At 34.6% G+C, this 18,322-nt stretch overlaps 2 protein-coding genes across 2 annotated transcripts; both read right to left on the minus strand.

Annotated features, from left to right (window-relative positions):
- Nucleotides 1–7,183: 7,183 nt before the first annotated feature.
- Nucleotides 7,184–13,044, minus strand: LOC124841827 (zinc finger protein-like protein). The gene is made up of 7 exons (XM_047318185.2): nucleotides 12,681–13,044; nucleotides 11,768–12,183; nucleotides 10,606–10,720; nucleotides 9,056–9,730; nucleotides 8,854–8,931; nucleotides 8,140–8,253; nucleotides 7,184–7,948 (listed from the first exon to the last, which is right to left on the minus strand). Exons 1-7 carry the CDS (start codon nucleotides 12,999–13,001, stop codon nucleotides 7,685–7,687), a joined length of 1,983 nt encoding a protein of 660 aa, XP_047174141.1. The 5' UTR covers nucleotides 13,002–13,044; the 3' UTR covers nucleotides 7,184–7,684.
- A 3,106-nt stretch (nucleotides 13,045–16,150) lies between these two features.
- On the minus strand, nucleotides 16,151–17,593 carry LOC124841828 (fasciclin-like arabinogalactan protein 10). Its single transcript, XM_047318187.2, has one exon. It carries the CDS (start codon nucleotides 17,536–17,538, stop codon nucleotides 16,279–16,281), a length of 1,260 nt encoding a protein of 419 aa, XP_047174143.2. The 5' UTR covers nucleotides 17,539–17,593; the 3' UTR covers nucleotides 16,151–16,278.
- Nucleotides 17,594–18,322: the final 729 nt, after the last annotated feature.

Consider the following 18,322-nt stretch of genomic DNA (forward strand, 5'->3'; position numbering starts at 1 on the left):
TAAAATCTTAAAATTGATTTCATTCGATTAAGAATATATTTTTTTTTTAGTTTTTGTAGTTGTTTCGTTTTTGTTTATTAATTTGATTTTAATATTTAAAAAACCATAAAGTGTTTATATTGCTTGCGATACAAAATGTTTTATGTGGACAAAATATAAAAATGGTTCAATTTTTTTTTTAAAATTACTAAAATTATAAAAGTGAATAAGTCGTGTCAAAAGTAATATGATTTTAATTTAATGTAATTTTTAAAGTTGAAGTCATGCTTTAGTTTAGTGCATTTTAAAATAAAATTGGGTTAAAGTTAGCATGATTTTAATTTAATTTTTGTAAAAAATTATTAAGTTGACATGATTTGAGTTTAAAATGCTAATTTAGTACAACTTCAATTTTAAATTTTTTTTGAATTAAAGTTATGTTATCTTAACATCATTTTTTCACAATAAAGTTGTAGAGTAATACTATCAAGACATACTTTTACATTCATTTGACACAGATATAAGGATAAAATAGTTATAAAAGTGTAAACTTTTATATTTTTTCAAGAAATAAGAGAGTAAAAAGTAAGAAAGAATAGTATCAAATAAATATAAAAGATTTTGGTGTGTCAAAGAATTATTTTTCTAAAATCATATTACATTAGTATAACTTACAGACTTTTATAATTCTTTTCCTTTCATTTTGGTAATTTAAAAAGAAAAAGCACCCAAATAGTGTTTTTGTTGTGTTATGTGAATATATACACCTTAATTTTTACCATGCATAAACATTTATTCAACATTTTGGTAGATACATGTTTATCTATGTATAAATAATAATGAATTAATTATGTTTTTCATTCTAAACTGCTAAAAAACTGTATTTTATCATGCTATAAAGAAGTTGCTCCTACACTTTATTAGAAATATAAAAGGTTTGCGATAGGTAGCAAGCAGAGTTTTTTTCTCTTGAGAGTACTTGTCTTCCTTCTCACTATAACTATGTTTTTTTCTCTTCATTGCAACTTTCTTTCACTGGTAGTAGCAGACGAAAAGGTGGTAATGATGGTAGTTACAGAGACACTCTTAACTATGGTTACATAGGTTGTGTTAGATTTAGAATAAACTTATGTATTAGTTGTTATGGGTAGCTAATATATTAGTTGTTATAGATAATTAATGTATTTGTTGTATTAGGTTTGTTTTAAGTACAACAGTCAGAATAATATAGGTCTATAAATTGTATTGTTGATACATAAATAACACAACACAACAAGAGGTTTTTTCATAAAAGAGGTTTGTTGTTTACAAAGTGGTATCAGAGCTAGCTAGTTAGTTTAAATGTCCACATGGAAATAAAAATAGAGTTAGAGAGAGCTTGAGTAGACTTACAAATAATGTGTCCCTACCCAAGTTGACAAAGGCGATTAACTATGATGATTGGAGTCTCCAAATGAATGCCCTTATTAGTTCCCAAGACAATTGGGAGGTGGTGGAAAATGGTCACGAAGAGCAGCAAACACCAATAATTGGTTTATTTGATCAGTTGAATGCATTGAAACTAGCATACGTGAAGGACAAGACAACCCTATACATATTGTATCAAGTTGTTGATGAGTCCTGAGTCCAGTTTTGAGAAGATTGCAATTGTCAAATCTTCAAAAAGAACCAAGGGATATATTAAAGAAAGCGTATAAGGTGGATGACTAAGTGAAATAAATCTGACTTCAAACACTCATGTGCGAGTTGGAAAACATGAAAACGAAGGAGACAACAGGAGTGTCCAAGTAGATAACTCAGGTTGAAACTGTGATGATCTAACTTGGCAAAAACCGAAAGATGTTTCCTGCTAACCGAGTTGCGGAGAATATCTTGAGGTCGTTGACAAACAATTTCGAGAATGTGGTGTGTGTGATTAAGGATTCCAAGGACCTATCAACGCTCACGGTTGAAGAGTTTGTCAAGTCTCTTAAGCACACGAACAACGAAAGAAAAAAGAAGTAGGAGTCACTTGATCAACTGCTCCAAATGAAGGGAGAGAATCAAAACACTTATGCCAAAGGATTATACCATAAAGGTAAAAGAAATGGTGGTGGTGGTGGTAAATGTTGTGAATAGAAAAAAGACAAAGAACAATCCAACCAACAAAATTTACACGAAAGAGGACAAGCTCCATGTAGATAAGGTTAGTAGAGCAACTTAAATGTTAAGTGTTATAAGTGTGGCAAGTATGATCGTTATGCAAAGGAGTGTTATTAGGACATATGCTTTAGTTGTGGTAAGATCAAACACTTTGCTAAATATTGTGGATTTGAGGACAAAAAGGAAGAAACGACCAAACTTGTCACAGAAGATTCTGAAAAGGAAATAATGTTATTATGATAGGAAAAAGCTTGGGAGTCATGCACAAGCAAGTGAAGAACTCGGCAAGAAGGCGAAGTAGCATGGAGAATTCGGCAAGACAATCGAGTAGGTTAGGGAGGTCGTAAGATATGTAGATATAGCCCAGACAATGTGGTGAAGCATATGAAAAGCTCAAGTCGTTCGATTGAGCAAGTGAACAAAAGCTCGGTGGAGAGCCTAAGTAGCTCAATTGAGCATTTAGATAGCTCGAATAAGTTGGTAGAGCAAGCGGAGAGCTCAGATATCTTAGTGAGACATCTAGAAAGCTCAGTGGTTCATTTATACAACTTGGATAACTAGGACATGTGTGGAGACAAACTTGTTATTCAAAGGTTAAAGCTTGCAAAAGGTGATTTACAAGAGAGAATTGAAAAAGAGGTGAGAGACAATGTAATTTTATAGGCAAGCTTAGATAGAAGAAAGCAGACTTTGCATAAATGACACTTTGAACTGGAATAAGATGTTTCAAGATTGCAAGAACAATTGCATGTCGAGAAGGATCTTAGAGATACACTCGAATTATAAGATGAGAAGTGGCAACTTGGAATGGATGATGAGTTTGGTGTGAAGTAGGTGTGAGAATCGTCCAATCCCTCAAAAAGGGCTCGACCTATTAACATGTACTCAATTAACAACAAGTTGGCCACAAAGACAAAAAAAGAACTCGATCAGGGACAAGTCGGCCAAGGTTGAGAAGAAGTCAGTCAAAGCAAAGAACAAGTTGGTCACCGAGATGGTGAAGAACTCGGTCAATCATGAAACGAGCAAGCATGGTGTGAGAGGAACTCCTGTATATAAGAAGCCAAGGTGAAGAATAAAAGAATCGCGATGAAGAATAAAAGAAGTGTTTCAATTGTGGGTTCAAGTTCAATGGACTAGTGTTTGATATGTCAAGGAAAGGTTTGAATGTTATCTTTCAGTTTAAATTTTCACACAATCGTTTGTCTATGCCACTTGGAAGTTACCTACAATAGATGCCTTGATACCAAAGTCAGTAAATATTTGACAGCTCATGTATTAATGACGCAGTAAATGCAAAATCATCTATCTTCTTATCTCAAACCTATATTTATAGATTATGGAATGAACTTTTTTATTAGTAATAGCCTAATTACGATTCAATTGTGAGTAATCACACTTTACTTTTAAGTAGGTTTAACATTGGTTAATTAACTTGGCATATAGGTTTAACATTGATTAATTAACTTGACATATGACCGATCGACCTTTATAACTGTTATGTTATGGGTAGTTAATGTATTACCAATGAAGTTTGGTAATAAATTTGTTAGTCGTTTATAGCTTCTTCTTTTTTATTTTGAGTACAATCGTTAGAAAAATGTGGGTCTATAAATTATATGCTTGATTACATGAATAAAACAATGGTGATCAAGTTTTTTCACAACAAAGGTTAGTTAACCGCATGCTCGTGGACAAAAAGGGTGGGGGCTAGGACGAGGGATCCCGTGAGGCAGTGTGAATGGGAGGGAGAAAATGTCGTGGAAGGATTTTACAGTTAGGAAAATGTGTGCAACTAGAGTTTTGTTGAAAGCAATGAGAACTTCGTCGTGTCACAACGATTCCTAAGGGGAAAAGGAGGGTATTCCGGAGAGCTACACATAATCATAATGAGATTTTGGTGCCCAGGGAAGGTGGAGTTCATGTCGAGGTTATAGTGAGGAAAGAGACTTGAAGTGAAAAGAGAGAAAAATATCACAGACATTGTACATTCTTTAAATTGTAGAGACAAAATAGTACATTCTTTAAAGCAACAACTAAATACAATTTTAGAAAATAATTTAAGTAAAGAAACACATTTTACCCAATAATATTTATACGAACAAACACATTTATTCTTCCATGTCCACAATTACACCAAATCCATGTAAGTTGCAAACCCTGTTGTTGTAGAGAGTTCGTGTTTCGTGATCTTTGGTCTCCATAACAACGTTAATTTCTTCAAACAATTTTTCTCATGCAAGAACACCGTGACCATTACTATTTCATGCAACTCAACCACCACAAGTAAAACATAAAAGACGCACTTGACGTGCCACCACGAATCAAGAAAAAGTAGTAAAACCAAAGAAGCCCTAGAAAAGGAACGAAATGTTGTCATGGTAATGCTTAAGTGAGAAGCATACGAGGGTGAAAACAGACATGCCCTGAAGGCCAAGCATGTTGGGTATCCAAGTGTGAGTCCAACCCACATTGGATAGAATTGAGAAAGTAGAGCAGTATATAAATATGAAAGACCCATTAACCCATTGCCTTAAGGTTTTAGGTAAAAAGTGGTGTCGATCCCTTATATAGCTGGCTCAGATATGATTGATGTTTGTATAACCCACGGGTAACCTCCTCCTCGATAGACCCAACAGTGGTATCAGAGCCGATGGTTTGTCTTGGTGACCGGCTCAGACGAGTATAACGATTCCTATACCAAAAGTATTCTTGGCAAAGGGTATTCAGGTAAGCGAGTTTCGTTAAGATATGATAGTTGGAAAGGGCTACTCGTGGTTGTGGTTGGTTGGGAATGCTTCCGTTGGAGGGGGAGTGTACCTATGTGGAAGGGACTCACCCTTGAGGGGGAGATGTTGGGTATCCAAGTGTGAGTCCAAGTCCCACATTGGATAGAATTGAGAAAGTAGAGCAGTATATAAAGATGAAAGACCCATTAACCTATTGCCTTAAGGTTTTGGGTAAAGAGTGGTGTCGATCCCTTATATAGTTGGCTCATATGTGATTGGTGTTTGTGTAACCCACGGGTAACCATTGGAGGGGATGTTGGGTACAAATAAAGTCCCACATCGGATAAAATAAGAGATGGACATGGGTTTATATACACATAAGATGCCTCCATGGGTAAGAGGCCTTTTGGAGATATATGTGTATGTGTGTGTTAAACCTCCCTACAAATGGTATCAGAGCCCATGGTTCAGGTCTGGTGACCGGGCTCAGTGTTTGACCATGGATTGTGAAAGAGAAGTGATGACCATGGTGTACTCGAGGATAAGAAAAGACTTCTGTTGTAGGGGAGGTAGAGGTGGAGAACCATAGTCCTTTGTTTGAGGGGAGGATGTTGGGTACAAACAAAGTCTCACATCGGATAAAATAAGAGATGAACATGAGTTTATATACACATAAGATACCTCCATTGGTATACCAAAAACAAATCCGTGAGAGCTTGACCCAAAGCGGACAATATCTTACCAGTATGAAGATTTATGTGTATGTGTGTGTGTTGAACCTCCCTACAAAGCAGTACCCTAATATGCCACACACACAACCTTTTGTTGTCAAAGGGTGCACTTGGAAGGGAGAAGTTGTGGCACCTGAAGTTTTAACTTAGTTATCTATAGTTACAAGGATGTTCATTTATCATGAAATTATAAGCATGACAATATTTAAAGTGAACACAGATCTCCTCAAATCAAGAAAAAAAAAATGTAAAGGTATCATATGATGTTAAGTTTATTATTCTTGTCTTCAATTGAGCATCGCCATCTTATAGAACTGTCCATAAAAGAATTATACAATCATGTTAACTGGTGACAAATTTTATGAACTGACATTATTTCTTACAACTTGCAACAATCATTGAATGGCGAGAAGATATTGTCAAAACACACAGATGTTCTAGAGAATCCAATTTGAATTTGAAGTTTTCATTATTTATGTTTTGTGAGATTTGGAATTAGACCAAATTTCTAAGATTTGAACTTGAACATGTGATAAGTTAGATAAACTAATGATTTATTTTTTTATTTTATGTAGAACAAATTTAGGAGATTATACGAGTCTTTTAAGTTAACATTACAATCTTGTTGAAATGAAGTATCCATAAATTAAAAAAAATGTTGTTTGTAAATTTAGAATTAGACCAAATTTCTAAAATTTGAACTTGGACATTTGATGAGTTAGATAAACTATGATTTTTCTTTATGATTTTTATTTATTTATTTTATGTTGAACAAATCTTAAGAGATGATAGGAGCCTTTGAAGTTAACATTAAAATCTAGTTGAAATAAAATATTCATAATTTAGAAAAGTGACGTTTATAAATTATTAAAAGTGTGAAAATGAGTTTCAATCCATGGGTTAATTCATCTAGTTCATTATAAGTTTGAGCTAAATTGAGAAAATTTTAATGTTTTGAAGTATGGGTCAAATTAGATCCAACTCACTTAATCTGCAGATTAAATAGTTTTAAATTGAATTGACTTATAATTTACCAACAATAATATTTTATTTTATTTTACTTTTTTTATTTTTTTTTTTTTGTTTATAATTATTTATTACTTCTAATTGTATAAATTGACAATTTAATCTTTTTAAATATTAAACTAATATTTAATAATATTGAATAATTTGGGTGTTTAATTTATTTATTTAGACATTTAATTTTCAACTATAGTTATAATAATATCTGATAAATAAATAAACATTTTGATTATATTATTATAAAATAATGAATGGATCAATCCACTAATGTACCGTTCGTCAATCATGATTATAAATTTTTTGCCTCGCCAAAAGAAGACGAGTCAGTTGATTCAAGAAGTAAATTTGAAAATTCAAGTTTAAAAGATTAAAAGCTTGGGGGCAAAACAACACCATTCACATCACTTCACAATTGTGAGGAGGCAGTATCAAAACAACAGTGTAAAAGGAGATGAGACTAACTATAATCAGAATATGAAAACCATGTAAAGTGAGAGAGTGCACCCAAGTGTCTAAGCAGCAATAACCGTGGAAATTTAAACAGTTTCAAGTAACAAATAATAGTTGTTAACTTAGGAATAATACTATACCAAATAATCTTTTTTACTATCCACCAATGGAGAGAGTATGTTATACAGCTCTAGTCCTAAACTAATCTACCTTTCAGATCTGGTTAATTTAGAAACAGGCAATTCATGCCTGATAAAATAAAGTCAAGAGACTATACTTCGAACAAAAAACCACATACGGAAAAAGAAAATGCATAATACAGGACCAGTGCCAAATTGTCACTTGGTCATTTGCTGTGTTCATGCTTGACACAACACAGATTGGGAACGCTCTAAGATGGCTGTTATGACTCTAGCTGTATCAATGTTGCTTAGAAAACAATTTTGTATTCCTTTGAAATAATCAGCTCATGTTATTTACCATTGAATCCTTCCACCACGGCTGCTCCCCACCACTCTTCACTTCTTTTTGCCTTTTCCATCAAAGATAACTTGCAACCGAGTCAAGAAAATGGATATTTGGAGCAATCTTGACTTGCAAAAAGAAAATTTTAAATATCTAAACACATTGTCATTGATCGTCTAGGATGTCCTTGTGTACATGCATGCATGATGTGCTGCAGTATTTGTAATTATACCGGTGGAAGGGAACTTTGCCAGCAAGTGATGAATTACAACAGGAACAGTAAATGTCACCGGCTAATCCACTTTTAGGCCCTGACATGCTTGGTGCAGCGGTTGTACTGTTAGCTTGAATATTGAGGGCAGCTATTCTCTTCTCAGCAGCAGCTGCTCGCTTTTCTCTTTCGGCAGCCTGTGCCATTCTTATTTGGTCCTGTTTTCAAAAAATAAAAATATTAAGCAACCCATTTACAATTAGCAGTTAAAAGTGGAAACTATTCAGATGGAAGGGTAACATAATCTCATAAACGCGTAGCATAATTTCAACACATCATTAAAATTACAAAATGGCGTGGCCTTTAAAGATTTTCGGCTAGCACGCATCATCAAAATTAAGAATCTAACCTCTTTGGATAATTGCACGCTACTTTTTAGTTGAGATTGTCCCTTTATCGATGATGAAGCTGTTACTTGCTTCTCCACAGTTTTGGAATCATTCTTTGGCAAGGTGGCTTCAACCTGAACACCACGTTCATGATTCCTCAGAATAATTCTTTTTTACCACAAGAATGATGAACAATAAGTAAAAGAGTGTGTGTATATGCGTTTGTAAATGAGAAATATGGAAAATCAAAGCAGCTTCTGAATAAAAATTCTTCAGAAAAATGTATAAACTGCTTGAGGTATTGCCCTAGGACTGAAACCACAAAAAACAGATTAAAGCACAATAATAGAACTCACAAATTGGTGAAGTATGTACAAGTTTCCCTTTCTTTTTCATAATTCCCAGAAAGTTCATTTGTTTATGCATACTTGCCAAAGACTCAATCATCACAAGCTAAATTGCATTGCGTTTGGTAGTCAATGGTGGAAAGGAAAAATAGGGGAATGTTGATCAAAGGATAAAATACCATTTTCACTCTAAACAACTATGTCAACACTACCAAAGATATCTCTAAAAGTTTTAGGGTAAACATTAGTAAAATGAAACTACAATTATTTAAGTCTGTATGTGTAATGAAACTATCGGTTAAACAACATTTAATAAACCAAGGTGAAATGCTTTCAGAAACAGGTCTCAAAAAATAAGGTAATCATATAAGATAAGAAGAAACGAACCTGAGCCTTCTTTTCTTTTGCTTTACGCAATTTCTTTAATTCCTTTGCTCTTGCTTTTCTCTTAGCATCCTTTTCTGCCTGTACTACCATAGCAAGAGGTAATCGTTACTTTAATCATAGAGAAAACAAAGTGAATTATACAAAAGTGCAATTTTGACTTTAAATCAGTATTCAAAACTTATTTTGACATGTCGCAGATCACCTGCTTAGCAGCTTGTGACTCTTCCATTTCTTTGGTCAATGCACTGGGTACTTTGGCAGCATGCCAATCCCATTTGTCAAGATTTGATGCCATAAACCTTCTGAAATTATTCCTCACTTCTTTGTCATGTGCCAACATATATGGGGTCCGTCCCCTTTCATCTGTGGAGCAAGGATCCAAGCCCTGTTCCAGGAGTTCCAAAACCTTTACAGAGTCACCAGATTGGGCTGCCTGATGTAAAGGAGTTGATTTACCAGATAGCTCATTCTCACTTTCTCCATTACTCGAAATGGAAAGTTCATCATTTTTCTTACTTGAACAAGCTTCAGCTTTATCTTTGTCATGCAACACAGCCCCATTCCCTTGGTTGGAGATTGGACTGCCATTTATTTTAGAAATGGGAACTGATACCAAATCCTCTTGTTTGCTCTGTAAAACTTCCTTCTCATCACCTTCGTAGGTTACCTGAGTCAAATGACTATATACACGCTTTACCTCCCTGAACGTGGGCCTCCGAACACTCAAAGCAATGTTTCTAACAGTACAGTGCTGATTACCAAAATATGGTCTTTCTCCATCATAAAGCAGTTGACGACTACTTGAAGGAGCATGAATAAATACGCAATTGGAGACATCAAAATAGGGTTTCCAAGCTGTAAACAGTTCATGCACTTCCTAAAATAGTGACATGCCAATAATCAGTCCATATTTAAAAATCGGAGGTGCATACAAACAAAGAAAGCAATAAGTATGAAAGGTTTTCTGTATCCCCAGGCAAGTTTGACAATGAATAACTGTAACTAAAATTGGAAGAGGAATCATTGCAACAGTCAATTTGTAAAATCCATGACCAATTATAAGGATACATTTGATTTAAATGTTAGCTATTCTTTCCTACTTTCCCAAATAATTAAAAAAAGATGTATACTCAATTTTGTTTCATTTTCTACTTCCAAAGATTCATACAGAAAATTATAAAAACAATATTTTGTTGCTTTCACTGTTTTCTGTAGAAAAGTGGAAACAAGGTTATATAATTTTGTGATTATTTTTTAAGGCATTATATGTTTTCTCAAAACAAATAGACCCTGAGTAAACACAGATGATATCAGAGGTTCTAAGATGTTTTACAAACCAAGATCAGCAGCCGTTACCATAGTTATACATAATTGAGAGAAAGCAACCTGTGCTTTAGTAGGATATATTTTAATATAAATAGGGGGCATTTGGTAAAGAGAAAACTTTTAGGTTTCGAAGGATCTGAAATTGAAGAGTATGCTTCACATGTTCGGTTTACTTATTAAGAAATAAATAACATTCTCAAACACTTTCAAGTAATTAAAATTTTAAAATTCCCACTTCTCACTCACACTTTGAAATGGATTAAGATAAATAGCATCATTTATTAGCCTGCATATGACTAACTCCAATTCCAAAACTATATATAGGATGCTCTGCAAGTTGATTTCAGAACACAAGAATGCATAACAATTGACTAGCATGCAAATAAAAAATTAGCAAGAAAAACAATATCGCTATTATTTGAACACCTTCTTTAATGCAAGTTCATTATAACGACGAAGTGAGGCCCCGGCAGAATGTATAGACCTGCCAGAAGCATCTTTAGATGACTGTTTTTTTCCCGCCTTGGCCCGCACAACATATCTGTATAAGAATGATAACAGCTTATGAATAAAAACAAAATTAAAAAAATTAAAGTACAACTTTTAGGAAATAGAACTAGCAATCATAAAAATGGATAAGAAAATACTGAATGGTATATGGTCAATAATTGAGAAGTACATTGCATGCTTTACTGCCTCAGGAAATAAAACAAGCGAAAGGAAATTAAAAAAAAAAAAAAAAAAGAAAAACTGAAAATGTGAATCAAATAGTATAACATTTCATACGTTCCTACCAAAACTAAGTTAAACAGACCACACAGGAAGAACATACATTTCCTATCAGATAGAACATATTGCACCTAGTCACTTGTTTATCCATTCAACGTAATAATAGATAGCTAAGAGTATAATAACTGAATGTGATGCATCATGAATTTTAAACTAATTCTTATTCTAGAAGCAAATTAAAAAGTCATCCGCACAAATCCATAATTGATTGGTCTTTAAATACGTGTAATACTCCCACTTATAAACGAATGACTTACAATGAAAAAGAATAGCACCAGAAGAGTGTCGGGGTCTGCCTATACGAATGTAATGGTGTCTAGGGTAAGCTAGAAGGGCTCAGCTGCAGTGTCAACAGTAGCTAATCTATACTATATATTCTAATACAAGGGATGTTGCACATACAAGTCAACACAAGTTTTATAGAATAGGCTCGCAACATTTCATGTCAGGAAAGAAGTATCGAGGTCTGCTAGTTAATGCTCGTGCTTGACTCACCCAGGTAAAAAAAAAAATCAATTGTGGGTGAGCAGGAGCAAAATTGATCGCAAGCCCAGCCACAATACTTCCAACAGACAAGACCCCCAACAGGAGAATAATTGACAAAGCTAAGTACTTCATTGATATTGTAATATCAGTCTTTGTACACGGTTTAGTGGTGTATGCATTATTCATATATTACTATTCTCCCTCCACACAGTCTGCCTAAATGAAATTTCAATCATATTCACCTTTTATTGAATAATACTAAGAAATAGTATAACAAATTTCTGTTGTTAGGTAGCAAGAATCATATTCTAACCTATGAAATGTCTTGTGAGCCACAACAACATCACCATCAAAGACACAACCTGCAAAGTGCCCACCAGATGCAAGCAGAACAATCCTCAACTGGGTATTGTTTCTGGGCTCAGCAGTCAGCGATTTCAACTTCTGAACAACGTCATTCTCCGCCTTTTCATCATCATACAATACATTTTCAGTCACATTCATGATCAAGCACTTCCAGACAGAAACTCTCTGTCCTGTCTGAAGAAGGAAGAAGAGTTTCTGTTTAAAATTTTCACTCGATTTGTCATGCAGTACAATTTCACTTTGTGAATCATCACTTTCTGATCCCGATATACTTGACATATCATAGTCTTTGACAAATTCAGATGTCAGCACCTCAAAATCTTCTTCCTTCACAATATTCTTTCCCGCAATTGTCAGCTTCACCTATAATCAGTACATCCCCGTTATCATTAACAAGAACCACTAGAATCCACACTCACATCCCCAAACCATAACGCACATGGCCAATCTGTTAACATTTTTAACTTACACAAGAGCATACCAAGCTTCCCAAAAATAAACTGTAGCTCTTCAAAGCAAATTGGTCATTCTAAACTTGACATAATATCACCGAAAACGGGACCACTCTGAATTTGTTTTTAAATAATGATAAAAAACGAAAATTGTGGTTTCAATTTTTTTAAAGTGTGTAATTTTCACACATTATCACTAAAAAAACGGTTTTTATATTCTCAACTAACTAGAAATCAATCAATAACAATTTTTAGTATAGCCCTCAACAAATTCATCACACACAAGGTAATTAGTCTACAACATCTCGGACTAGAATTAAATCCATTTTCTCAATGAAACAATCGAAATTCTAAATTTAAAAAAAAAAATCACTGAAAAGGGACTATTCTGGATTGGTCGAGTCTTACGTTGAACCGATGAATGTCGGATTTGAAATGGCAACGCTGATCTTGGAGGGAATCAAATTGAGTTCTGCAGGTATTGCAGGTCAACCTAGGCGCGGAAACTGCAGCGTTTTGAGAATCATCAAAAATAACGACGTCGTTTGAGGAGGGTTCAAGGGTTTGGGTTTGGTCTACGGTGTGGTGATTGGAAACGGAAGAGTGTGGAGAAGGAAGAAGGCGAGAAGAGTCGAAGAAATTCGACGGAACATCGAAGATGGAACGGTGTCGTTTATCCTGAGACGACGTCGTCCCGGTGGCCTTTGCTGTAGCAAGATGAGTAGCCATTGTTGTAAGCGATAGCCTCCCAGATGAAACTCAAAAAATAAATACTCAAAACCGAAATTTTATATATATATATATATATATATATATATATATATATATATATATATATATATATATATATATATATATATATATATATATATATATATATATATATATATATATGATATATGATAGGATAGTGTTTATGTTATTTTGGATCACTAAGATCAGATTGAACTGAATTTTAAAATGATACGGAGCACTAATGTTATTATTGAATTAATGTTATTGTAACTTTTCAAAATATATTATTAAACTATATAATAGTAATTGTATATTTATTGAAAGAATAACTATGGACAACAAGAAAAATAAAATTAATTATCATTATCTAATATAATTATAAATTAAAACTTTATTTATAAGATAATTAAACAAAACTATTAAACGTCTCTTCATCTAGAGTCTGTTGTACAGAAACTTCATCGTTCTGTGCTGATATTCACCAAATGATTACAGTCAAGACCAAATTACAAGAACATACAAACAAATCACAAATAAAATAGTAAGTTAATAATATAAACAATTTATACATTATAAAACTTAAACTGGACTATCTGGATTAATATGAATATTGAGCTATGACAGTTCGTGTATCTGTAGTGATGAAATAGCTAGATTATCCCAAGTTACCACAAAAAGTTAGTTTGTTATCATTCGTCTTAAATTAAGATAAAGACCCTACAATAGGACCTACAAAAACAAAAAACATAAATTTAAGTTTAAACATCGAGTTTGGTTAGTATTTGTCTTGACGGCCTTGCATGACTCAAACCTTAGAGGCCGTGTATTGTCATAAGGGTGTTGCTCCCTCCACCCCCACACATCTCTTCCTCCACCTCCCCTTTACTATTTTGCCCCTTCCTTCACCTTTTCTTTACTATTTTGCCCCTCAGTAAAATTTTATTTTTAAAATTGTTGTTTTTTAATTTTATTCATTTATAACATATTTCACTGATAACCTACGTAGTTTCTTGTATGAGTAAAATATTTTTCTACAAAGCTTGGTGATCGTGAAAAGAATTATCAAACAATCTTCTTCTTGTTCTCGGTGCAGTACGTGGTGCAGTGCGTTTATGGTGTAGTGTCCTTGTCGTGGTTCCTCTCCAGGTACGTAGTCATAATCCTTCCAATAATCCTAAACCCTAAATCCTTTCCATACTTCCAATAATCCTTTTAATATCCAAGCCTATAATCCTTGCATGAGCCGCAAAACGTAGTAAAATAAAAACGAAACGTAAAAGGAACACTGCCTATGGACGGATGACATCCTTCAACGGATGTCAACATCCGTTTAAGGCAAAACGGATGTCGACATCCGTTTAAGGCAAAACGGATGTCGACATCCGTTTTGCCTTCAACGGATGTTGACATCCGTTGAAGGATGTCATCCGTCCAGAGGCAGTGTTCCTTTTACGTTTCGTTTTTATTTTATTTGTTTATTTTATTTACAGTAATTTATATTTAAATTTATAATTTTAAATGTTATATATGGTTAGTTTTTAAACGTAATAATTTTGTTAAAATATGAATTTGTTAAAATATGAATTTGTTATAGGTGGAGAAGAAGCTTAACGGAAGAGAGAAAGGTAAACGAAAATGGAAGAGAGGAAGAGGTGCAGAGGGAAGTAAATCAGAAGTTTTAAATAAATTAAAATATTAAAATAATAAAAATAAAAAATTTTAACTTTTGAGGATATAATTGTCATTTTAGAAGGATATAATTGGCATTTTAGAAAATTGGGGAGGTGGAGGAAGAGACGTGTGGGGGTGGAGGAAGTAACACCCTTGTCATAAATAACATTAGAGAACCCTCCGATACCGAATTTGACCACTCCAATGGTAATAGATAAAGTTGCTTTTAAACTAATTAATGATAACAAATAAATTAAAACAATTTTCCTATAATCTCGGAGAAGTTACAATAAAAAGATTAGACAATTATAACTTAAAAAAAATAGCTTAAATTATATTTTCAAGATTTTATATCTTTTCCCATCTTAATAGATTCATACAAAATCGAAGCTTTTATTGAACTTGCAATCCTATTTATTATAAATAGGAAGATAGTTCAAAGTTATGAACACTCGAAGAATTTTCTAATTTAAAGTAACACCAACTTTAAAACAAAATATACTTTAAACCAAAACATTCGTAGCCAATCATTCTAAATTGTTTGTTATTTGATTAAGTATAACCCTAAACCAATACAATTATAAAATAGTACTCTTTGGAAAAATATATTTACTAGAGTTATTATTAATACGGTGAATGATGCCGCCAATATATATATCGATGCATGTTTCGAGTGTTTATAGGTTATTTTCCTAAAGTAAAAGATCTATTTAAAATATACTTTTGAAATAGCGGAAAGTGAATAATTTAAATATTTGTTGTGCATAGAAATTTCCTACAAATAGCCAAAGGTCAGAATGAAACTCTCCAATGTCTATAGATGATGGTCAAAGTGCAGTCAAAGTACATTCCTTCCTAAAAGCCAAAGACAGAAAAAAGCATATATCCATTATCATATCATATGCCAATAGCAGATGTCAAAACTATTATTGTAAATCACTCTGATTATGGACTGACATACCACATATTTTTAACTTAACCATCTATCTAAGGCTAATTAATTAGTTAACTAACCCTCCCAATTAATCGCATTGCTCTTCATTAAATTAAAAAAGACCCATGTTTTTGTTAACTCATTCTTATGCTAGAATGGCAATAACAGAATCAACGAGTTGAATGAGCGCGTTAAATATATGCAGACGCTCAGCGCGTCACCTAAATCCTTAAACAATTTAACTTAGCAGTAAAAAAATGCTGTTGGGAATTGAAAAACAATTCGCCGCACAGTCCTCAGAACTAGATCTGAGTTCTATTTTTTATTTCATATTAAAATGAGAAAAGAAACACGTAGGACCCACTCACCATCCACGTGGCCTCCCTCGTATGCACCACTAATCTACGCCAGAGGATAACCCATTTCACATAGCACTAAGTAGAAAGTGGCACACCAGATACAACCACCACAATCTTCATAAATAACTCAAAAATTAAATTAAATAAAAAAACCTAAAATAAAATACCGCACTACCACGTCGTACATCACCACATGCCTGATTTAATTTATAAGATAAAAAATAAATAAACCAAACTCCCCCGTCCAATCATAATCGGGAAAAAAAAGGCAAAAACTCAAACACTTACAGAACAAAAACTATTAAAATTACATAAAAGTAGTGGAAATCAACAAAGCCGACAAAGCAGTCACTGTAACAGTGAGAACCGCAGAAGCTTTCACGTGAACACCGCTACTCTTGCCGGCGGAGGTGCTCCGCTCAGCCGCAGTTGACGGCGCGTCCGCCGGCGAGCCAGCTGGAGTGTCTCCCGCAGGAGCCGGGGGAGACGCTGGAAGTGGCGAAGGCGCTTCCGCAGGAGTTGGTGCCGAAGATGGAGAAGGCGAGCTAGCTGGTTCCGGGGCCGGAGCGGGCGACGGCGACGTAGCGAAAAGCTCCGGAGGAAGGAGAACGTTGTCGACGGAGTAAATAGAGAGCGGAGTGGAATCTAGAACAGTGTCGGCGATTCTGGAGGAGTCGACGCCGGTATGGATCGTTAGAGAGTCGCCGGCGGAGGAAACGGTGAAGTCGTATTTCCCGGCGCCGTTGGAGGCTAACGTGTTGATGGCGTCTTTGGTGGTTTTGAGAGATCCAACCGGAAGGTACTTGGCGGTAGCGTGGTACTGTAAGAGCGAGACGACTTCGGCATTGGTGAGCTTGCTCAAATCAGGTACGCCACGCGCCTTGAAAGCTTCATCATTAGGTGCGAAAATAGTCAAACCTTTGTCCGCCGTTGACTGAAATGTTTTAACCAGTCCGTTAGTGGAGATGAGTGAGGCGAATGTTTTGCATCCAGCTTTCTCGATAAGAGCCGTAATGTTTAGGTCAGCTGACGGAGGAGGTGCCGCCAGTATCCCCGGCGCGATTATAGGCGCGCTGATTTCGATGACGGAGATGTTGTAGGGGATTTGTTTGACCGATTTGGTGTAGGTCGAGTCAAGCTTGGATCCTGAGGTCGCGGAGCCGAAGCCGACTTTGCCACCTTTAAGATCGGTGATGTTGACCGATCCGACGTTGCCGTTGGCAGTGCCAGTGGTTTGGTAGAGCGTGGTTGAGAGCGTCGTGCCGTTGGTGATTTGGTGGAGTTTGGTGTTGTCGAAGTAGTCGAGGAGGATGTGGAGGCTGAGGAGGTTTTTGACGACGGAGAGGGGGTGCTTGTCGGCGACGGCGGAGAATGCGGCGTTGTTGAGAACGAGCACGGTGATGGTCTGGCGCGTGTTGATTTCGTCTGCTAGTCTGGTTTGGGTGAGGAAGTTGTTGAAGTCGCTGTACTGCGGGTCGGCGGCGAGAATGTCGGTGATGTTGTGGGCGGAGACGACGGTGAGGAGTGAGAGGAGGACGAGCAGGGGGAGGCGAGAGTGAGCAGCCATGATTGAGAGAGGAGAGAGAGTGGGAGTGTGGAAGTGAGAGTGAGGAGTGGGAAGAGGAGTTAAAAGATGGTATGGGCACTGATAGTGGTTTGGTTAGGTTAACCATGGTTAAGGATTTAAGGACAAAATTCTTAAAAGAAAACAGTGAAATTTTTATAAATAAAAGAAAAAAGACAAATATGTAATTGCCTTTTAATTATTTTTCAAATAAAACTAATTTTACATTCTTCCGACTTTAATCTAATAGATAGAAATGGGAAATAGAATATATGTATGACGTATATAAGATATGAAAAGTGTATATCAACACTTTAAAATTATATAGTTTACTTGATAGATATTTGACATATGAATACTGTCCTTGTATTTTTTTTTTTAACGTATTCATGTGATTTGAAAATGTATCCAATGTATTTTTGTAATTTTTTGTGACAAATATTTTATTTTCATAAAAAATTTACACTTTAATTTTTCATTAAATTTTATTATATGACCATAGATTAATAATGTCATTACTTAAATGTGACTATTTATCGTGTCATTATTAATAATGAGTGTCTATACACTCTTTCTTTTATCATTATTGAGAGAGTATATTTGAAAATTGTTTTGAGCTAATTTCAAGATTTTATAATGAGTTGATAAGACTGTTGTGTATATTAATAGTTTTGGTAAAACTTGTTTAAAATAATTTGTTAATTTTGTATACAATATTCTTTTTTTTTAATTTTATATAGGATTTTAACTTTGTTTGTTTGATTATCTTTTTACTCTTATAATATTA

The sequence above is a fragment of the Vigna umbellata genome, chromosome 3 (assembly GCF_029865625.1).
Source record: "Vigna umbellata cultivar VRB3 chromosome 3, Vumbellata_1.0, whole genome shotgun sequence".
Classification (NCBI taxonomy): Eukaryota; Viridiplantae; Streptophyta; class Magnoliopsida; order Fabales; family Fabaceae; genus Vigna; species Vigna umbellata.